Source organism: Pseudonaja textilis, chromosome 16 (assembly GCF_049901715.1).
Source record: "Pseudonaja textilis isolate UNSWEBS1 chromosome 16, rPseTex1.2, whole genome shotgun sequence".
Classification (NCBI taxonomy): domain Eukaryota; kingdom Metazoa; phylum Chordata; class Lepidosauria; order Squamata; family Elapidae; genus Pseudonaja; species Pseudonaja textilis.
This window is the reverse complement of record NC_142005.1, coordinates 7,123,444-7,146,350: the sequence shown is the minus strand read 5'-3', so window position 1 is coordinate 7,146,350 and position 22,907 is coordinate 7,123,444. Positions and strand designations below refer to the sequence as shown.

General features: G+C 46.0%; 2 protein-coding genes across 3 annotated transcripts; one reads left to right on the top strand and one right to left on the bottom strand.

The window, feature by feature from the left end:
- On the bottom strand, positions 1–14,528 carry HNRNPUL2 (heterogeneous nuclear ribonucleoprotein U like 2). Its single transcript, XM_087913803.1, is given in 15 exon segments — positions 1–424; positions 1,064–1,174; positions 2,307–2,386; positions 3,090–3,290; positions 3,399–3,567; positions 4,540–4,671; positions 5,010–5,132; positions 6,513–6,776; positions 7,125–7,237; positions 7,366–7,456; positions 8,383–8,522; positions 8,955–9,028; positions 10,040–10,169; positions 13,934–14,012; positions 14,015–14,528. Coding segments are annotated over 15 exon segments (2,259 nt in total). The 5' UTR covers positions 14,498–14,528; the 3' UTR covers positions 1–355.
- A 3,244-nt stretch (positions 14,529–17,772) lies between these two features.
- On the top strand, positions 17,773–21,225 carry TTC9C (tetratricopeptide repeat domain 9C). 2 transcript variants are annotated; one of them, XM_087913800.1, is made up of 5 exons: positions 17,783–17,887; positions 18,671–18,727; positions 18,895–19,150; positions 20,035–20,217; positions 20,902–21,225. In XM_087913800.1, exons 1-5 carry the CDS (start codon positions 17,873–17,875, stop codon positions 20,994–20,996), a joined length of 606 nt encoding a protein of 201 aa, XP_087769926.1. In that variant the 5' UTR covers positions 17,783–17,872; the 3' UTR covers positions 20,997–21,225. The 2 variants fall into 2 exon arrangements, with proteins under 2 accessions (XP_026580578.1, XP_087769926.1); XM_026724793.2 differs by lacking the exon at positions 18,671–18,727 and having other exon boundaries at positions 17,773–17,887.
- The last annotated feature ends 1,682 nt before the right edge of the window (positions 21,226–22,907 follow it).

Here is a 22,907-nt window from a genome sequence, read left to right as displayed (position 1 = left end):
CTAGAGTTCGAAATGTGGTGTGCGGGGTTTCGTGTTTTTTTTCTGGTTTTTTTTCTCTCTCTTTTTATAGAATAAGACAATATTTTTTTTTTCCAACAAACTTTTAAAAAAAAAATTTACAATTTTTGTTTCGGTTTTCAAACCTCCCCCTTTCCCCACCCCCCTCTTTCTCTCTCTCAAACCCAGCCACTGCTTTCCTCCTCCTCCTCCTCCTCCTCCTCCCCTCCCCCTTCCCACCCCCCCAAACTCCCATTTCCATTGCTTGCTTCTGGAGAAGTGGTGGACGCTTCTCCTCCCATCTCTCCCTCTGTCGAGCCTGGCTGCTTGGCTGAAGGGTGGAGGCGTCTGAGGGGTTTCACCGGTACCCCTGGTATCCGTAGTAATTCCTGTAGTATCGGTCTCTGTCTTGATAGTAGTTCTGCCACTGAAAACAAGACAGAGTTAAGAAGGGACGTCCGCGGTAGATTGCTTGACCAGACAGTAAGATTTACCTGACTACAGGTAGTCCTAGACTTTTAGGGAGGCCGAGATTTCGGTTGCTAAGTGAACGATATGTTTTAAGTGCCCCGTTTTATGAAACTTCCCTGCCACGGTTCTCAATTGAATCGCTGCAGTTGTTCAATTAGTCGAACTGGATCTGGCTTCCCCGTGGGCTCTTGCTTGTCAGGAGGTCCAAAATGGGGTTTCTTGATGTGAGTCAATTGCCAAAGTATCTTTTTCAGCTCTGATCACGTGACCACGGAGGTCGTAAAATGAGACGAAGCTCACTCGACGTCTCACTTAGCAATGGAAATTTGGGGCTCAGCTGTGGGCATAAGTCAAGGACTGCCTGTAGTCAGATCCCTACTGGAAGAGCAGCGGCACCTCCAGTTTTGGACAAAATCACGCCCGTCGCTTCGCCAGCACAATTTCTATTTAAGGACTACAACACACACACACGAAAATTGTAAAATAAGGGACTGTCGTAACTTACAACCATGATGGGCAGGCTTCATTATGGTTGCACATCAAGAACTACCTGTAAATCTGCCCGGAAAGTATTTTTTTTTAAACCACCTCTTACCTCTCGGTTGTAGTCCCTGTAGTAGTCCCGGTATCTGTTGTACTCGTAATCACGTCCGTAGAAGCGATTGTAATCCCTGCCTCTGTAGCTGTCGTAGAAGTTGCGATAACCCTGTGGTGTTAAAAGATGTCGGTTAGAAGCATCGATGTCCTAGGGCCACTGGGGCAGAAGCCTCATTCATAGACCATGGCTTGCTCCAACCAGGGCCAGCTTTCGTCACCGCCCTGAGTTTCTAAGCACCTTCCTTGGACCATCAAAGGTATCAAGGTTTCTCTTTCCTAACCCCTTTGGCATTTGCATCCTCTAGACGGGGGCCCCGAACACCCACCCACCCAGTCCTGGCCACAGCATGCCAGAAACCAGGCGGTGCAAACAAGCGAAGCCCCATCTGTGGGATGCAGGCAGCACCGAAAATCATGTCCCCTCTGGTCCACGGAAAATCTTTCTCCGTGGAACAGATTTCTGGGGCCCAAAAGGTTGGAGACCACTGCTTTTAAACTAATGGGGGGAGAGGGGAGAATTAGTGGCCCCATCATTATTTAAGAGCCATGGTAGCACAGTGGTTAGAATGCAGTAATGCAGGCCAATGCTACTGGCAGGAGTTCGATCCGGACCAGCTCAAAAGTTGACTCAGCCTTCTGTCCTTCCGACGTTGGTAAAACAAGGATCCGGATTGTTGGGGGCGATGGGCTGACTCTGTGAACTGCTCAGTGAGGGCTGTAATGAACTGTGAAGCGGTACGTAAAGTCTGGGGGCTATTGCTATTTATTGCCGATTCGGCTGGCAAGGGCCACTGATGAGTTCTAAATTTGCACACGTTAAAAATAACTTCCAAGAAAGTTAAAAGCAAGCAAGGCACCAAATGATCCCCATGAGCAATAGAAAATATTTTAAAATGCCCTTATCAATGTGTGGGAAGGAAAGCCAGCCAGATTTGCCATTATCACTGGGCAGCATAAAAATAAATGAATCAATGATTAATAAGCAAACATAGCATTAAACGGCTTGGGTGCAACTCCAAAACTGGAGCAACGACATTGACAAAATTCAACACCTGTCAATTGCAAACAATTGATTGGAACAACTTAATATCCTGCGATGAAACCTTTAAAACCATCCAACATCCACATCTGCCTAACCCAGGTCCCTGGGAAGGACTCCAGGTGGATAAAAAAGGCTAGATCCAGTCTGAACATCTGTCTGACTTGTGCGACGACCCACAAAAAATAAAAGATATACTCACGCCTCTGTTTCCAGGTTGTCCCCAGTACTGCTGTTGTCCATAGGCTCGATTGTTGTAACCTCGGCGCTGACTTCCTCCGACTGGGAAAAACAGGAGAGAAAAGGAGTTAGACCACAGTTTGGGCTCGGTGAAATCCATCCGGATTTCTGATGAAGTCCAAGATCCTAGCTGAATGGGGTTTGCTGCAAATGCCCCCTTCTAGTACTGACGCTAGCTAGTTGGGTAATGGAATGTCTGTAAAATAGAACCAAGCTCAGAAAGCACCAAAGACCCCATAGTCCTCCTCCCTCCTCCTCCTCCTCTCCACAAACCCCCTCTAGCACTGATGCTGTTGGTCAGGTAATGACATGTCTGCAAGAAAGCAACCAAGATCTGAGAGGACTAAGCACCCCCCCCAAAAAAACTGAATCCCATCATGTGAGCCCCTCCAAATTGTTCCCCCCACAAGCCAGCAGAAATGCCAGAGGGAAAAAAAAAAGTTGATTTACAGGGGCCAAAGAGCAAGCACAGAGAGAAAGAAGAGAGTCATAATACACGGCTCTGAAAGGCAGAATGGGTCGACTCGCCCCGGGACAATTCAACAAACGCAAGAACTAAATTTGGACGAATAACAACAACTGAATGAAACAATTAAGCCAGCGTTGAGTTGTCCCGCAGCGACTTGGCTTTCGTAGACCCTTGGAAAGGGCCCACAATTCTTTTCAAGATCCGAACTAGTTCCTGGCAGTTCAGCAAACCAGGACAACGGTACCCGCGGCCTGCCTCGCCCGCCTCCAGCCTCACCGTATCCCTGGCCGCGGTTGCGATTCTGGCGGTTGCGCTTGTTCCGGTTGTTGCGACGGTTCGTCCGTTTCTCGGAGGGTGGGAGGAGTTTCCGGGCCTCTTCCTTGTACTTAGTGACCAGAGGCTGAGCCTCTTCTTTCGCCAACTCTTGGAAGAGGACTTCGTCGATGTAGTCGCACTTGTCCGGAAGGGAGAAGTTGGCTGGGGTGGAAGCGATGCAGAAGGACGGAGAGATGAGAAGGCCCCCCCAAAGCCTCATTTCCCCCCACCCCAGCTCCACCCCAGTCTGGACCTCTGAATGGACCGTACCTTTCATTTCCAGCATCACCGATTCTGGCACGCTCTCCCCTTCCGCTTTCTCCCTCTGCTGCAGCCTATCCACCCAATCTTCCTCGCTGGGCACTAGCACCACCACTTTGCGAAGGAACCCTTTGAAAGGCAGCAGTTTCCTCCGCTGGCCGGAATTGTAGACATTGCACTAGGAGGGAGGGGAAAGGGGGCTTCAGAGAGGGAAAGCAGCCGGGTTCACCTGGATCGCACCTTCCAGAGATGCTGGAGCCATTTGGAGCCGTGGTGGCACAGTGGTTAGTATGCAGCATTTCAGGCTAACTCTGCCCACTGTCAGCACTTCAATCCTGACCAGCTCCAGGTTGGCTCAGCCTTCCGTCCTTCCGAGTTCAGTAAAATGAGGACCCAGGTTGTTGGGGGCAGTAGGCTGACTCTGTAAACCGCTTAGAGAGGGCTGTGAAGCACTGGGAAGCGGTATTTAAGTCTACGTGCTATTGTTATCTTCCTCCCTCCCTGTGGTTAGATTGCATTATTACAGGATCTACCAACTGCCAGGAGTTCAATCCTGACCGGCTCAAGATTGACTCAGCTGCCTCTCCTTCTAAAACGAGGACCCAGATTGTTGGGGGCAGGATGCTGACTCTGTAAACTGCGTAAGAGACACCGCATTTGCTTAAAACTGGCTCAAAAGACGTAAAATCAGATCAGTCACATCACTGACCCATTTTACAACCATAATAGGTAGGCTCCAATAAGGTCCTAACTCAAGGACTACCTGAGCAAGAATCATTTGGCTTTTAAAGCTGCCTCTGTCTATCTGGTGAAAGAACACCAACAATGGAAAAAACCCAAGTGCGAAGTCAAAGTTTATCCATTCACTGAGTTGACCCAACAGGCTAGAATAGATCATAGGATGGCGTACCTGGCTTAGCTCAGCGTGTTTGAGCCATGCCAAACGTGGTTTGTTTGAGAAACCACAATAAAACAAAGCAGGGGTTGGTATTTGTTATGTGTAAACTGAATTGCAGAGGTCAAAAAATTGCATCCTCGCTCCGCTGGTTCAGAATCTCTTGTGGAGATAAAAAAAATTCTTTTGCCACGTTTGTTCTCTTTTCCTGGGACTAATCCACCTGACGTCTCTGGATTTTTAAATATAAATTACCTGATCGAGAATAAAATTTCTCCTTGTCCGGGGTGCGATCTGGACCAGTTTGCTCACGCAACGGGCAGCTTGCTGAAGCAGCGAATCGCGAGCTTCGATAGGCAGCGGCTCTTCAACCACGGGGCCTTTTGTCTGACGAGGAAGGAAATTGGGGGAGAGCAGAAAGATTAAAGGAGGGAGGAACCTGCACATTTGGGGGGGGGGGAAATAAGGGAGGGGGATCAATCGGGGGCAGTTCCTCCCCCAAATTTTGGAAATTATGTATCACCAGATAGGATTGTTTTTTTGTTTTTTTTTTATTTGAGGAAATCAGAAGGATGAGAGGCCCAAGAAAGGTTGTACAACAGGGCAAAACTCAGTTAACAACTGTCTCGCTTAACAATGGAAATCAGGAACTCAATTGTGGTTGTACGTCTTTGCAGCTGCTATTTTTCGAGGTGGGGGGGTGTCACCTGTTTTGGTTTTTCTACCTTCATTTGGTACAAGATGTTGTCAGTCCCCAAGATGTTGAAGCGCTTGTCCTGATTCTCCTGGGTGTGCTTCTGGGCCCAAAACGTTTTCCCACATCCTGGTAGCCCAACCATCAGTAAAACCTGGTTCAGGAAGACGAGAGAGAGAGACAGTAAGCGACGCCATCCAAGCGAGGCCTCTGCAGGAGAGGATGCGGCCAAAAGGCTATTAAGGCTATGGGGGCGCCTGGAAATGCCTCTCCGTGCAAAAAGTTCAGATCGGCCGAGACAGCCTTGAGGAGGAAAAAGATAAAAGGGAAACTAAGATACAGTACCCAGAAATATTTGTAGCCTTTTAACCGATCCACTAAGAGAGACAGGCACTCAAGGAGGGCTTTGCGCTGCCAAAAAAGCTGTTGGCCCCGAAGGCCAATTGAGAACAATAGCATTTGCTTATTGTGAGGTATCTCGAGGACTAGCAGCATGACTGGCTTTTAAAAGAGGTCTGCAGGGATTCCGATTCAGTGGCTGCTAGTCGCTATTTCCTCAAGGCTTCAGAAGCAGACAACGGGAGCCTCAATTGTTTTGGGGTGCTTCTGTGGGTCTTCTCAGGGACACTGATGACTGGTCACTGTGGGAATCAAAGCTCTAACAGACCAAGATAGCATTTCCGTTCTTAGTTTAGAGAATTAGAGATCTTAGAATTGTGGAGTCCTTGGCGTTCTCTGAGCTTGGCTGTTTTCTTGAAGAAGTTTCATGACCCGACCTTATCATCCGGACAAGGCAAGCCATCTGTTTATAAATAGAGAGTAAACCCCACTCCCTTCTAGCACTGATGATGTACCCTAGCTGGGTCATGAAACGTCTGCAAGAAAACCACCAAGCTCTGACAGCATCAAAGACCCCACAGTTCAACCCCGAGCTACCAATATCGGTAGTCTTAGAACTCTTAAAGTGAAAAAGGAAACACCACGCAGTTTCTGAAACTTAAGGTTCAAGGCGCAGCCTTCTCCCTTTTGGGAATTCTCTCTCTCCTTGCCATTGATCAAACAGAGGGCACGGGAAAGTGCTCACACCTACATAAAGGAGAGAGTGGGACACTCAAGGGCAGGGATCTTCACACTTTGCAACTTTAAGACCGGTGGACTTCAACTCCCAGAATTCCTCAGACAGGCTGAGTCCACCAGTCTTGTCAAGTTTGGAGACCCTTGACCAAGAGGAGAAAAAAATAATTCCAATCGGACCGACGTGGTCAATCCACGGCCCGTATTGCCTTCCTGACCTACTAACTCCATCAGGCACCTTCCCTAAAGGGCTGCAGGTTCTTACCTATTGATAAAGATACGCAAACCGACGCTAGGGATCGAATTTAAAAAAAAACACCTATTCACAGCTGCAACACTGCAGCGCGGACGCCACCTGATCCCTCAAGACTGAAAGCATCTCACAGGCTGCTTACTGGGGAAGGGGTGGGGGGGGGGGGGGGGGGGCAGAAGGGAGCAAAACAAGAGAGACTTAGGCTACCTCACATTTTGCAGGCGCTTTGGGGGGTGCCGGGGTGCGCACACGCTCCTCCACGGGGACGGCGTGAATGAACAGGTAATCCTCAGGAACCGGGAAAAAGGGCTCGTCCTTCTGGCCGAAATTGACCTCCACGGCACAATTCTTGCACAGGACGTGGGGCAGAAGGGCCCTGTCCCCCAGCAATTCTTTGCTGATTTGGAAGGCCACGCCCAGGTCTTCTCCGTTCTTGGAGAAGGACAGCTCGACCTCTTCACTTTCAAAGTTCTGTAAGGCAGGAGACGGAAGGGGTGTGAGGGGAGGGGGGGCGTTATCGGCCCTGCGGGGGGATTTGGACCACGCCCCCCCTGGAGCCGTGGTTTTTGGGGGGGGCGGGGGGGCTCGTTTTTCAAGCAGGAAGCAGCGTGGTTGCTTTGCTGAGCGGTCAGCAAGCCAGACAGACAGATGGGGCGTAAGGAGATTAGGGCAAAGGCTGAAGATGGCACTTAAAAGCAGGTGGCGGTCTCCTGAATGAGACCGGATCAAGGAACAGAGCAGTTCACTTGCCTCACACCACGGAGGGGGGTTCGCCAAAGGCTCACGCCCCCAATCGAGTCTTTCCCGCACGGCACTTACGGCAAAGCAACCGATCACATCGGTCTCCCCAAAGGTCTGACCAAATTCTTCAAACTGCCCATTTTCAGCCTTCAGCCCTCGTCCATCGTAGCCGTAAGAAAACTCATCCTCACCTAGGAGACAGCAATGCTTACTCTGGCGGTGCTTGGGACACCCCGCCCCCGTTCCTAGCCTCCTCATTACTAACCCAGGAAGGGTCAGCTGAGCTGTCCTTGGGAGGTGACTTGGAAGGGCGACTTACCGAGCTGGGAACGAGAGAGGTCGACAGACCACCCGACCCGGAGCAGCTGAGCCTCTGTGCAGCCTTCCTTGAGGGGCAGGTTTTGTATCACCTAAGACAGGGAGGGGGAAGACCAAAAAAAACACCAGATGACGGGAAACGGGCCGAGAGAAGATGTGAATCTCCCTTCCTGGCCAGTTTCTCCTTCGAGTTCCCTGCTTCTGTTAAGACTTGATTCTGATAAAAAGCACCGTGTGAATAGCAGCTTAAGCAATTTGACTTCCTGGTCAATTCATTTGTAATACAAAGAATCCTCGACTTACAAGCACTTAACAACAGTTCAGAGTTACAGCGGCAGCACCGAGGAAAGGGACTTACAACCAGCCTTCGCACTCATGACTGGCTGCAGTGTTGCCAAGGTCACGTGATCACCATTTGCAATCTTCCCAGCTGGTGTCTTGACAAGAAAAGTCAACGGAGCAAGCTGGATTTGTGGAACGAATGCACCATTCGCTTAATAACGCAGTGATCTGCTTAACAGCTACCAAAAAGGCTGGAAAATCGGGTGCAGCTCACTCACTTTCCTTGCTTAGCAATGGAAATTCTGGTCCCAGCTGTGGTCATAAGTCAAGGACTACCTATTCTAAATGCTGCTGCTTTGTGCTCATTAGCTAAGCCTTTCAAGCAATTGCAAATCTACAGTTTTTCCTAACAATTTTCACATCATCATCGTCATCTTTTAACGACCCTGTAATGCCCTTGTGGAGTCTGGCAACTGAATGGAGCGGGATGTTTTAGTGGCCGGATGCCCTTCCTGTCGCCAATGCGGAGTTTTGTTCAGCAGATATATTCTCACTGGCCCAGAGAGAGAAATATCTGCCTTTACCTAGGATCAATCTCGCAGCTCCACTTTCGGGCCATCGCACCACCCCTAGCGAAGACACATCCTGCCCCGTAAATTGAATGGAGTGCACCCCAAATGGGCCCTGATCCCACTTGGGACCAAAAACTCTTAACGTGGACTACCAGGCTCCTCACCTTCACCTCAAAGCAGACTTTGCCCCCTTTCACCCCGTGTGTGCTTCTTGCCCCAGACCAGAGATTGGGGAACTTCTCCGAAAACAGAGGCTGCCCTCCATAGCGGTCCTTGGTGGCTTTGAAGTGAAGATCGCATGTATCTGTGCGGGAAACGGAAGCAGGGGCGCGATGAGAACCAGAGTTCGGCTAACTCCGCGACAAACCAAAACAAAGACTTAAGGCCTGCAATTATTTTACTACATCTGGGTTTTTTTCCCCCTGTTGAATCGGAAAGCGGGAGATTAAATATGAAAAACAAGAACAAATTCCACTGATTTCACAGAATTATACTTCGATGGGGAATAAGGCCGCAGGCTTGCCTTGCGCACTGGACGATGGAAGCGAGGATTATGACTCAGATTAGTGTTCTGCTTCAAGAGGGCCAGTAAAATAAAACCACAGAACCATTCAGGTTTTAATTATCTTCTTCAGGCAACTGGTGCTGCCTTGAGCAGGACTGAAATTTATTCCACCTTCCATTATTCTCTTTGCTTTGGCTCCTAGAGAGACATGCGCACAGAACTGATACGTACATGTATCCAAGACCACGAGAGTCTCATCATCCTCTGCCTTAGCTTCCTCTTCTGGGGGTGGTGGAGACTTAGATCTGCATTGAAAAGTACAACCAAGAAAACCATCTTTAAAATTCACCGTCATTAAAAAAAAGGTGTGTAAAAAGAAAACAACCCTCTGCTCTCCCCCCATCCACCCCGCAGTTCCGGCTTCTGTTCTTTGGAATACAGGTAGTCCTCGACCTATGACCCACAACGGGGTCCAAAATTTGTGAGGCATTTGTTAAGCGAATGTTGCCCCGTTTTACGACTTTTCTTTGCCACGGTTGTTAGGCGAATCAGGCTTCCCCGTTGACTTTGCTGGTCAGAAGGCTGCAAAGAGGGTTTTGCATGACCCCAGGATGCAGCAATAGTCATGAGTATGAGTCAGTTGCCAAGTGGTCTGAATTGTGATCACGAGACCACGGGGAAGCCGCAGTGGTTGGAAAGTGTGAAAAAAAATGGTCATAAGTCACTTTTTTCTAGTGCCGTTGCAACTTCGGTCACTAAATGAATCATTGTAAGTCGAGGACTGCCTATACCCCACAGACCAAGATAAGGAAATTGCTGAAGGAGCTTCCATAGCTAAAGCCGGCTTCATCCTAGGTCTGCCTGGCCCCACTCCAACATCCCAATCACTAGGATGCAGTGCATTCTGTCATCGTCATCATTTAAGGACCCCAAAATCCCTTGCGGGGGGTGGAGTCTGGGCAACTGAAATGGAGCCGACTGTTTTAGTGGCCGGATGCCCTTCCTGTCGCCAATGCGGAGTTAAATTCAACAGATATATTCTCATTGTGCCCAGAGAGAGAAACAGCTGCCTCTACCTAGGATCGAACTCACAGCCTCCTGGTTGTGAAGCGAGAGCTCCGCCTCTAGGCCACCGCACCACTCCACAATACGGTGTATTCTATGTTCCACAGAAAGGTGAGAGCCGGTACATCGATCGTTATCAATGCCTGCAAACCTTTGATAATAAACCCGCTCTCCAGATTTCCTACTGCACTTCTGTTTCGCTCCTCTGGCACAGCAGGTTAAAATCCCAGCCCAAGCCACCCGTAGCTCACCGGCTGTTATAAGCCTCCTCTCGAAACTCAAAATAAGCACGACCGTGCTCTTCCTTCTCATCGCGCTGTCTTTTGAGGCCGTGTCGTTCACCGTCTGGCCCAGCCTGTTTTGCCTTCTCATCCTCATTTCCTGGGAAGAGGCAGAAAAACAAGCAGGCAGATTTTGTTTTTTTTGGGGGGGGAGGGGGGGAGACATACAGAAAACACGCACGTCCTTTTGACCATTTCAAGCACAGAATATAACCCTCACCTGGTGCTCAGACTCTTGAGTAGCCCAAATCCCTTGTGCCCAATAAATAAATAATTACGAACAAGCCTCACATCACATCTGTCGACTTTAGGTACCTATCACTCAACGCAACTGCAGGAAATCAAAATGGCATGTTCATTTTCCACTTCGGAGTTCTGCCTTTCCGTAATGCTCTCAGAGGGAAGGCCTTTTAACATATGCATGATTGACATATACATCATTATCCCTTATTTATACTTTCTGGAAAAGCTTCCACATTTTAAAGACTAATGTGGATGCATATATATTACAAAAGCTTTCTGAATGCAGAAAATCAATCTCGTGTAGATTAAAATCCCCCAAAGACCTTATCCCATATGTACCATCTAAACTTCAACAGGCCTGTGTAGTTAGCTATGCAATTCATTATGTCATTAATATGTTTCCTGCAGATGTGTGAAATTTTATTTCAAGTTCTGCAATTAAGTCCTCACTGGGTATGGGGACCAACAATTTTGCAAACTGAAGGAGAGCAGTTTAATAAAAGCATACAGCTAGAAAAAACTGATTAAATATTATATTTGGGGCTTGGTATTTATTAAATCGCAACAGAGCACAAGAAGCACTTCAATTTCTTGCAAGGACCTAGCAAGTATATCAGATTTGTAGTGAAAACTGTATAAATCTCCTCACAACATTGTTAGAGAGTGACAATTAAAATATGCATTGCACTCCAAAACGAAATCTTACTGCCATATTTAAACGTTTATACTGCTCATATATTGCTCAAAGTAAAAGGGAACAATAACACAGAGATGGCTGTTAGGAATATAAAGAAAATGTTCAGGGCTATCTATAACAGGTTAAAACCCCAAAACATAATTTTTAAAGTATTTTCTTGCAGCTAGCAAAGAAGAATAGAGCAAATGCTCAGGTAATCATGACTTCCTCTCTGCTAAGCACATAAATTGAACAATAATTCTTTAATTATAATTATTCATACAGTATCATCAATATTATTCAAGTTATGCTGTGGATGACACTCAACTTTACATCAAACACATTCTGGAGCACATTCTATCCTTAAACTACTTTAGCTTTATTAATATCTATGATGTTTATGAATGACTTTTGTAGATATTTAATTGTTATGCCCTTTTTTAACCTAGATGAGAAAGAAAGCTAATTAAGACCATCCAAGACAACTTATGGGACCCAGGAATTCTGGAATTTTTTTAGAGGTTCTGGGAATCCCTAACAACGGGAGAGGGCACTATGTTGAACGGGGATCACACTTTGTGACAAAACAAAATCAGAACCACAGACTGTGTTTCACAACATATTTTACACAAATTGCTGTGGTGCATATCCTAACAAAGCAATTTTTGGCAAAAAAAAAGGGGGAGGGGGAGCAGAACTCTGCCCTAAGGAGCCCAATCTAAGATTTAGCACACACACACAAAAAAGAAAGTTATGCTGTGTAGACTATTCTGCTACATCAGCTTTTAAAGGATATTTTTAAAAAAAAAATCCCAGAAACTGCCACAGCATAAATACATTTGTGGAGGAAGACTTCCACAGACCAAATGTCTCTAATTTCAAACATTGTTTCTATTTACAAAATAGTAGTTGGCAAAAAATCAGCTACCTTTTTTTTCTAGTCACCAACTAGTCTTTCAGCAGGGTCACCATAACCCTGATTATCTTTTGGCAAACTAGAGGGTGGGGTCATTTGGGGTCACGATTTTGCTGGTTATGCCCTTGAAAGCAAGTATGTGGATGCTGCAACTGTGTTCTCGAATGCCAGGATCCATCCTAAGTCATTTTTTCCAGTGCTGTCATAACTTCAAACAGTCACTAAACAAACGGCTGTACCTTGAGGACTATGTCTATTTAAGAATGCCCAATACCCTTTGGCTGCTTCTAACCCATTCGTCCTTCTCTGTCAGCCCAACCCACCTCACTGAGTAGTTGTGATGGGAAAAAGCAGGAGAAGGAATTTGTCTTACCTAGGTGTTTGCTGTCTCCAGTTATTTATAAAATGGCAGGATAAAAATCAAGCAAGCAAGCAAGCAAATTGATGCCCGGTTCTCTGCCTGCTCACTGCGGGAAGCCAAATAGCAAATAAATAAATAAATACACAAGCAGACAGGTAAATAAATAAAATTGTATCCCAATTCTCTGCTTGCTCACTGCCAGAAGCCAAAAATCAAAGGAACCAACCAACCGATAAATAAAAAAAATGGGAGCCCATTCTCAACCTGCTTACTACCAAAAAGCACCCTCTAGTCTAGGGATTGTTACCAAGAACCCCCCAAAGCGCCCCAGCCAAGCCATTACCATATTTACAACAAAAGCCTCAATCATTGCAAAAACAAAAAGGGGGGGGGGTTGCCCTTCCACACCCCGCATCCAGGAGGGAAGAGAGAGCCAGGCACCAACAGGTTGTACTTATGATACAACCCATAAAGAACATTATTATTATACAATCAGTAAAGACCAAAAAAACAGGAGGGCAACCAACCCCCATCTTGCTGAGGATGGGGGGATCCTGGAAAAAGAGACAGAGGTGAGTGGCTGGGAATGATAAAGGGGGCACATGGTGGGAAGGGGATGCCGGTCTCTCATTAGAACACTTAATTCTCACAATTCTGTCTAATGATGTATATCAACCCAGAGAGGGTGGCTGTGATATTATTTATGCCTTTTATTTTCTCTATTCCCCCATTTTATTGTTATCATTCTCCTTGTTATTAAGTACAGTCAAGCCAGATGTTCAGGCTGCATTTGGCCTTGTTTTTCCCGCCTCTCCTTCCCAAGGACCCAGATTGCCCGATGGGGATGTCTGATGGTAACCCATCAGATGGCAAATATCCTAGCAGGATGTTCACATTTATTTATTCTAATTTATTTAATTACAATCCAAACACACAGTCAGCCTACTACTGTTCAGCCTGTATTCATCATCGTATTTTTATTTGCCTATTATCATCATTATCATTACTACTACTATTGATGTAATCTTCAATTCGATTCAAAGTTTGGGACTGGTAAAAACTTAACCATCCAAGTCCTCACTAAGGACCTCAAAGCTTTAAGATAGATTATTATTATTATACTTTATTCATGAAACTCAGTCAACTGAAAATGTATCACAAATTTTATTAACTATTATTATCGTTATTATTACTGATTTAATCTTCGATTCCCTGATAAAAAAACATAACCGTTCAAGTCCTAACTTAAAGACCTAAGAGCTGTTAAAGTAACACCTAAATATATAGGCAGTTCAAAGCAAGGTGGTGGGTTTTATTTTATTTTATTTGCAAACTTCAAAATATCCAGGTCTGCAAAATTTCCATCTATCCTCCTCCTCCGTCGCCTTGCAAGTACGCTGAGAGCTTCTGCACCGGGGACCGACCGACCCCTTTTGTGTCTCTTGGCCCAATAAAAGCATTTTATTCCATTCCATTCTCTTCCTCCCCCCCCAATTCCCCCCCCACACACACACAAGGAAAGAAAGGATGGGGGAACGAAGGAAGGAAGGGAAAAGAGAAAGAAAGAAAGAAAGAAAGAAAGAAAGAAAGAAAGAAAGAAAGAAAGAAAGAAAGAAAGAAAGAAAGAAAGAAAGAAAGACGGAGGGAAAGAGACCCAGCCATCCTTACCTTCCTGGTCGCCGCCCTGCTCGGCCTCACCGCCCACCGAAGACCCGCTGCCTCCTCCGCCGCCGCTGCCGAGGCCTCCTCGCCGGCTTCCGCGGCCCGCTGGGCGCCGTTGACCCCTCCGGGCTGCGCGGGGCCTTCCGCGGGCTCGGTTTGGGCCTGCTCGCCGCCGGCCGACGCCGCTGCTGCCGCTGCCGTCGTCGTCGTCGCCGCGGACGCCGACGCCTCAGGCTTCTCCGGGGGCTGCTCCTCCTCGTCGGCCAGCAGCGCCTCCTCGTCTTCCTCCTCCTCCTCTTCGTCCTCCTCTTCTTCCTCCTCTTCCTCTTCCTCCTCCTCCTCCTCGTCGTCGTCGTCGCCGTCCCCCTCAACGCCCAGGCGGGCCCGAGTGAGGCTTTGCCCGGCCGCCCCCGACTCGGCGCCGGCTTCTTCAGGCCCGGCGGCCAGCATCTCGGCGTCGAGGGCCTCTTGGAGCCGCTGGACCAGGTCGAGTTTGAGGCCTCGCGAATCCAGGCCCCGCCGCCCGAGCTCGGCCCGCAGCTCCGTCACCTTCAGCCGCTTCACGTCCATGGCGCGCGCGCTCCGCGGATGAGGGAGGGAGGGGAGGGAGGCGCGCTCCGACGCCAACGCGCCTGCGCGGGCAGCCCCGCCGCGCGCCAGGCAAAGGACCGCGCCGCCCGGCGGCTACACCCTTTGCGGAGCGGAGATTAAGGGGGGCCGACTGCGCCTGCGCGAGTGTGCGGCTCTTTTTCCCCCCCCTCCTCCCTGGCGCGCGTGAGAGAGACCGTCGGAGGCGGGTGCGCAAGCGCGGACGGGCGGGGGGGAAAGCGAGCGAGCGAATTGAGAGACAGGAAAGGCCGGCCGAGGAAGAAAAGGGAGCCCGCGCAGGCGCGCGCGCCTCTCTGGTCTAATCCGCGCATGCGCGGGAACCCCCGTTTTTTTTTTGTTTTTTTTTTTTTAAATCCTTTTCTTTCACGTTTGAGTTTAAAACGGAAGAGGCCGTTTCTTTTTGCTTTCCCTTTCTCCTTCCTCCCTGCCGCTAATATAATAAATAAGAATATCGTCTCCTTGGAAGGCGACTGAAGCGGGAATGTCTTTTCCTCACGTTGTGTTGTTTTTTTTGAAAGGAGAGGTTTGGCTCATGGCTTTTTAAAAAGCTCCTGAGCATGCGCGCGCGGGCTTTGGGCGCGCGCGGGCTCTGCGTCGTGTCGATTCGAACGAGCGTAAGGCAACTGGAGGAAAAGAACGAGGCCGAGGTTTCTGATTGGCTGCGGCTCCGCCAATTGGAGAAAAGAGAAGATGTTGGGTCTCCTGGTTTGATTTTTTAAAAAAATGTCCAACCAGTCTCTGCCTTGATTGGATGAAACTGTTTCTCTTTTTTTTTCAATTGGAGGTGCCGCCATCTTCCACGCCCTCCCACCTCAGAAAATAATATCTCAGCAAAAGACAAATACTAAAATGAGAATTTTTATTTTTTTCTTGGGCAAGTGCAGCTTTCAAATCAAACCCTTTTCAAACCCTTCTATGCATGGGGGAAAGAAACGAAGCAGCATCATTGTTACCTGCTTAGCCATCTTTACCAAAAAGAAAACCCTCTGCTTGGACAATTCTTTATTTAAACCCTTAAATAAGAAGAATTGCACGTTTCATGCACATCATTCATTTTTTTATATATTAAACGTTAATATACATCATGCACCTCTTTACATATATATTCTCCAAGTTGGCTAAAACAAAAAATGCAATTTAAGGAAACTAAAATCTCATTTATCCTCTTTTATCTCAAGAAACTTACTATAATTAAATCTTTGGGAAGGGAACCTTGACTTTCCAAAGGCTGGACAGATAGAAAGTTGGATTTGATTTCCAATTTCACTGGCTATTTGTGAAGCTTTTTAAAAAAAATCTCTGCAGTTTTATGCAGGCAAATATAGCTATGAGAGCTATTCTTGTTCTCACTCATTTCTTTGACAAATGTATATAACCTGTCCTCTTTATGTATATCTGATACCACTGCATCAAACACCTATATATTGTTTTAAATGTAATTGTTTTTCTATCCTGTTTTACTATATTGCAAGCCACTGAATAGAAGCATAGAAACCTAGAAAACTGACAGCAGAAAAAGATCTAGCAGTCCATAAACTGCACTTGGAGGTTTTTAAATGTTTTATATTTTTATTTTATTTTGTTGTCAAATGATGGACATGTGTTTATCCGAAGCATAATATGATAATGTAAATTTAAATAAATATATGCTACCATCTCAACAGCTATTTTGATTGCTATATTCTTGTTGTTAGCATCTATATTTTGGTCAGACACTAAGAAAAACTAGTATATATCTTTTGGCTATCTTTTCAGGGAAGTTTTGATTTATTTAGGGTCTCCCTAAAATGTAATATTTTGGAATTTTCTATCCTAAATAACTATGAATGGACTTTCTTCTTTGTTAATTGCATCAACATTCATCCCAAGGATTTTCTCCTTTTTAATTTTCTTCTAGAACTTCTTGCTTGTATAATTCAGTATCGTGACATTGGAATCATAGTACAGCAAAGAACATAGGACTTCAGGTCCACTCTATGTTTTATGAAGAAACCCCCAAAATCTTTTCTCTTAATTCATGGCTCTAATACCCCAACTGGTTATTCTATAAAATGTGATATCTCTGAAAAGCACTTAAAATCATGCTGCTCTCCCAGGTGCTGGAAAATCAGGAATAACTGCATTGCCTGATCCAGATCTGATTTTGCTTCTAGATGCATCTATACTCCTTTTCCAGAAATGTACAATGGACCTGAAAAAGGAGCAAAAAATCCCTGCTCCATCTATGCCCCCGTGATGGGTACCCCAAAGTTGTGCATTAAATAGATTTAAAAGTTGAAAATAATTAGATACGGTCTAAAGTAAAGTAGAATAGAAAATATAATAGATTATAGAATATATACAGTATTGATCATAATGTAGAATACACACACACACACACACACACACACACACACAGACAAACACAATACAGAAGCCTGATGATGGCAGATGAGATTCTGCCGAAACATTGCTGCAACTTTAAAAGCACAACTATAATGACGTGGGAAAATACATACATATATGATTAGGTTAGATTGGATTGGATTGGAATGGAATGGAATGGAATAGGAATAGAATATAGAATAGAAGTAGAATACAGGTAGAATATAGTATAGAACAGGGGTCTCCAAACTTGGCCACTTTAAAACTTGTAGACTTCAACTCCCAGAATTCCCCCAGAATAGCTGGCTGGAGAATTCTGGGAGTTGAAATCCACAAGTCTTAAAGTGGCCAAGTTTGGAGACCTCTGGTATAGAATGTAGAGTGTAGAAAATAGAATAGAATATAGAATAGATTAGAATATAGTATAGAAAATAGAATGGAATAGAACAGTATATACAGTACAATAGAATAGTACTGTATATAGAACAGAGCAAAATATAGTAACTTTATTTGGCCAAATTTGATTAGACAGACAAGGAATTTAGTGCAGAACCTTTCAAAGTACATGCAAACAGAGAAAACAATAACAACAATAACAATACAAAAAGTATGCAACCAGGAGAAGGGGGAAATAAGAGATAATAAAAGGATAAGTAACCCTACCGCCATTTCTATCCTACGGGTTAATAACGTCCCAGTTTACACACCAAGGCTTCCCCACAGCCTGCCCAAACCTGCAAAACGAGAGGTTTTTGCCCCTAAAAAGAAAACCCCACAATTTTAAAACTCCAACCCATCAGCTGGCGGTTCAGCGGGTCACATGGCAACCTCCGCCTTCCATTTTGGTAGTTTTTTTCCGCCGGCCACTCGGCTTCCGGTCCCGAAGGGGGCGTGGCAGAACCTGGAGAGCAGCCGCCGCAGCCTGGTTTGCATGGTCGGTTGGCAGGAGCCGATGGTCTTCGTAGGCCTCGCATGGCGTCGGCGAAGGTACCCTCCCCATGGTGCAGGCAACCCCGGGAAAGGGGCACAGAGAGGGGGTCCCTTCCTCCCTTTACTTGCATTCCTGCCAGGGAAGAGCCCTGATTAAAAATGTGGGGCCAAACGGGTTGGGGGTGGCTTGCTTTCTTGCAAATTTGCAAGTTTGCCATTTGCAGCAAAACATATAAAAAATAGAATAGTATAGACAGTACAATAGAATAGTACTGTATATAGAACAGAATATAGTAGCTTTATTTGGCCAAATTTGATTAGACAGACGAGGAATTTAGTGCAGAAGCTTTCAATGTACATGCAAACAGGGAAAACAATACAAAAAAGTTGCATTAGGCGGCTTGCATTTGCACACCCTCAATGCAATGGGAAGATCGAACCATGTCATCCAAAATTTTGTATTATTATTATTACGGGGGGTTGCACAGTCAGCCAGATGTTTGGCTGGAGTTTGCACATTCGGCCACCTGTGGAGCCCTTCCCAAAGATTTGTGAGAGAAGCCGGTGTTTAATATTTATATTTCTTAAAGGCTGGTGGCAGGACGGCAGCTGTTGCAAGCCAAGGTGCCTTTTGCAATTGATGCAGGGGGATTTTGTCAATCCCCATGGTATCCTATTGCACTGAGTCAGCTAGATAGTTAGAATCGGATTTGGTATTTTTATCCATTCATCCAGCCCTTCCCAATAACCAGGTGTTTTAATAACAGGCAGAGATGTTTAATAAATCTCCTCCCAGGCTGGCAGCTGTTCCAACTCAATCTGCTTTCTTCAATTGATTAGGCTGATGAGAAGGTCACAAAAAGGGGATCCCACGACCCATGGGACACTGCGACCGTTGTAAGTAGGAGTCCATTGCCAAGCATCTCTGGATCACATGGCTGCAACGGTTGTAAGGGTGGAAAACGGTCCTAAAAGTCACGCTTTGCAATCACGTCACTTAATGGACCGCCGTAAGTCGAGGGCTGTATTTTATTGCAATTCTCTTTCTCTCCTCCGACGGTCAGGTTCCTTCCCATGCAATCCCTGAGCAACGGCTGCAACAGGCTCGCACTTTTAAGGAGGAAGGGAACCACTGCTACAAAGAAGGACGTTTTAGGGACGCCGTGAGCCGTTACCATTGGGCTTTGCTGCAAATTAAGGGCCTCGACCCCAACATGCCTTTCCCCCTGCAGGAGTTCATGGCTGACAAGCCGGCCATGACAGCAGACCAGGAGAAAGAACTCTACACCATCCGGTGCGATTGCTACAATAATCTTGCCGGTAAGCCAGCTTGCTGATATTTTTCCCCCACCCCTCTTGTCGGTAAACTTAGCAGCCAGAGATAGAGCAATGCCTTGACTTATGACCACCAGTGGGGGGCCTCAAATTCCTGTCGCGATATTGGCCTCATGAGTTTGGCCTCATGTTAACAACCTTGTCAACCCATAAAACATTTATTTCTATGCCTGCTTTAAGAGTTGTCACGAACAGAAGTGGGGTGGAGGAGGAAATTTGAAAGACCAGGGCGGCAGTTTGGAACCAAAAGTGCATTCCATCCTTTTCTTGCAAAGATTGTAACAAAGCCGTACCAGAGTTTCTGCCTGCAAATCTCTTCATTGGAGAATGCGATTGATGACTCTCAGCTAGGAACATGTTTCTCGTGGGAGAATATGAATTAGGATGCACCCAAAAGGGGTAGCAGGGGTGGAAAACCAGGATTAAGGGTGACAGTGAATTACGTGTCCCAGAGTCGGCTTCGTACAGTTCTTACCGACATGTTTGCTCCTAATAAATCCTTCAAAGTTTTCGAAGCTTGGCTCGAGGATCATGATTTAATTAGAACAGCTGAACCGGAATCCTGACAGCAAGCCGATTCTGAGACACATAATTCACTGTCACCCTCGATCCTGATAGCTTTGGAACCAAGTTGTCCTAACGTCGGATGGTTGCTAAGCAACTGTCGCGAGTCGAGGACTTCCTGTGTTTAACTGAAAAATGGACACGGTCCGGATCTTCCAGCTTCCAAGCGGATTTTCACTCCAGCGAAGGTGTTACTCATTTGCCATTTTTATAAGTGGGTTTCTTTTCTTTTTTTTAACCTTTTGTTGTTGTCGTGTCCCGGAAAGCACATGTCTCTGTCTTTTTTAACCTGTCTGTCTCTCCAGCTTGCCTCCTTCAGATGCCGCCTGTGAATTACGAGCGGGTTAAAGACTACAGTCTCAAAGTCCTAGAGAGGCAAGCCGACAACGTCAAGGCACTGTACCGAGCCGGTGTGGCGTTCTACCACCTGGGGAATTACGACAAAGCACAACATTACCTGTTGTCGGCAACCAGCCGGCAGCCCAAAGGTGAGGAATAGAGGCGATCTTCGACTTAGAGTCGCAAATAAGCCCAGACGTGATGTTGCTAAGTGAGACGTTCTGTTAAGTGAGTTTTGTTTCCTTGCGGGCATTTCATGACCCAACTTAAGTAACATCAGTGCTAGAAGGGAGTGGGGTTTGCTGTCTGCAATCCAGCTATAGTACTTGTATATAAACAGAGAGCAAAACCCACTCCCTTCTATCACTGCTGTTCCCTAGTTGGGTCATGAAACGTCTGCGAGAAAACCACCCAGCTCATAGATCAACAGGGACCCCACAATTCTCCTCCTCCTCCGTTTTAGCACTGATGACATTCCCTAGCTGGATCATGAAATGTCTGCAAGAAAACCACCCACCTCAGAGAACACCAAGAACTCCACAGCTGGGCTGGGGTGGTTGGGTGTTGGACTAGATGCCCTTCAAGGTCCCTTCTAGCTCTGTTCATCACTATCTGTAACAGGTTCTCCTCTCTGCAAACCCTACTTCCTCCTAGCACTGATGATGTTCCCTAGTTGGTTCATGAAACGTCTGCAAGAAAACCACCAAACTTGGAGCGCACCAAAGACCCCCCAAAGCCGATACCTGTTTGGCTTAGCACTACGTAGGCAAGCAAATCCTGGACGTTTTAACTTTTAAAAAACTTTTTTCTTTCCCTTCTCTCTCTCTCCCCAGATGCGAACGTCAAACGTTATCTGCAGCTGACCAAATCACAGCTCAGTATTTATCTTCAGCAAGAAAAACAGTTGTACATGGGAATGTTTGGGTAGCAAAAACCAGCCGTCCGTGAAAATCTCCAAGGTTGCAAATCGTACATTTCTGGTTTTATTCTTGTGGACGACACGCAATCGATCGATTCTGAAGTTAGGTAGTGCCTTGGAAAAAAATGCTAATAGCCAGCCCACCTAGGAATAACACTTATCAACCAAATGTCCTCAGTATCCATTTCCAACACGTTTCCTTCCTCCTGTTTGTTCATAAAATCTTGTGAGAAATTCACCCAGACTGGATGTGAGTTCTTTTGAATTCGGGAGAAGCTGAATGCTGAAAGTGAATCGCTTGTTTTGCCTTCCTGTCTCCAGATGGGAAGAACACAGGCATCATTTCAAATCACAGCCTGGGATCGCTCATTGCTTAAAATGTCATTTATGGAAATAAAAATATTTTCCCCCCCCATGAAACGGGCAAAGCCCGAAGCAAGGAAATCCGGCTCTGCGTAAATCTGATATTCTCTCGTTTTATTGCTGTGGCATTTTGGATCTACCTACCTTGCAATCAAAGTAAAACTACTCAAATGTTGGCTTGTCTTCTTAAAAGCCTCACGGTTCGCTTTAAAAGGTTGATTTAGGTTCATGCAGTAGCCAAATCTGATATTAAGGAAGGGGAATAGTTGTAGCTCAGGATCTGATGCTCTCTGAGCTTGGTGGTTTTTCTTGCAGACGTTTCACGACCCAGCTAGGGAACGTTATCAGTGCTAGAAGGGGGAAGGAGGAGAAGAATTGTGGGGTCCTTGGTGCTCTCTGAGCTTGTTTCTTTTCTTGCAGACGTTTCACGACCCAGCTAGGGAACATCTTCAATGCTAGAAGGGGATGGGGATTGTGGAAAGGAGGAGGAATGCGGAGTCCTTGATGCTTTCTGAGCTTGGTGGTTTTCTTGCAGGCATGACCCAAACTAGGTAGCATTATCAGTAGGGGTAACCCATCAACTTACATCGATTCATTTAGTGACGGTTCAAAGTGACAAAGGCACTGAAAAGACTGACTGGTGACTCTCTTTCACACAACCACTGTAGCACCCCCAGGCTCACACAATCAAAATTCAGGCGCTTGGCGACCGACTCACATTTAAGGCGAAACTCACTTCACAAATGTTTCACTTAGCGTCAAATTTGAGGCTCAGATGTCGTAAGTTGAAGGAGCATGGTTAGTTTGAGAAGGGTCCTGCCCTCCCAAATACCCAGCTTGTGTCGTCTTCTGCAAAGAAAGGATGGCCTTGCAACTGTATTGACAATTCTGCAAATATAATTTTTTCTTTTAATGGTTATTATCTCTTTTGCTGGGTCACCTCCCTGCAAGCTGGCCTCCTCCCTTATTTCTAAGCAAATATTTTTCTCCTTGTCAGCAGCTGGGAAACGGGGCTGTTTTGAGTTTCCCAGGTGCCTTTTTTATCTTTATCCTTTGCAAATAAAAAGATATTTCTTTTTGTGTGTGCGTGTGTGTAGTTTGCTGCTTCCTTTTTTTCACCCAGGGCCAAGATCTCCTTTGCTGCTGCTTGTATAATCCTCTTAAGGATCTACATTGGGAGCAGAAAGTCCCAGAAAATATGGGAATTCGTCTTAGGATCTCTGCTTCTTGTTTCTCTTTTAAGAATATTAAGGTGCTAGTCCTTATGGCAAGAGAATTTGCCAACACAGATGCTGCATTTTAAAAGCACAATAGGGATTTGTCTTCCGGCTCTATCATGAATAAAAGTCTGTAGAGATTCTATTCTATATCCTATATTCTATTACATTCTATTCTATTCTATTCTCTATTCTATTTTCTATTCTATTCTATATCCTATATTCTATTACATTATATTCTATATTCTATTCTCTATTCTATTCTATTTTCTATTCTATTCTATATTCTATTACATTCTATTCTATTCTCTATTCTATCGCACACCGGCTGGTTCACGAT

What these genes read in the sequence shown, in the direction of transcription:
- TTC9C (XM_087913800.1), top strand. An exon ending in CATGGGACACTGCGACCGTT is followed by an intron (nt 18,728 to 18,894) that starts GTAAGTAGGAGT and finishes TCCGACGGTCAG; the next exon opens with GTTCCTTCCCATGCAATCCC. An exon ending in TTGCTACAATAATCTTGCCG is followed by an intron (nt 19,151 to 20,034) that starts GTAAGCCAGCTT and finishes CTGTCTCTCCAG; the next exon opens with CTTGCCTCCTTCAGATGCCG.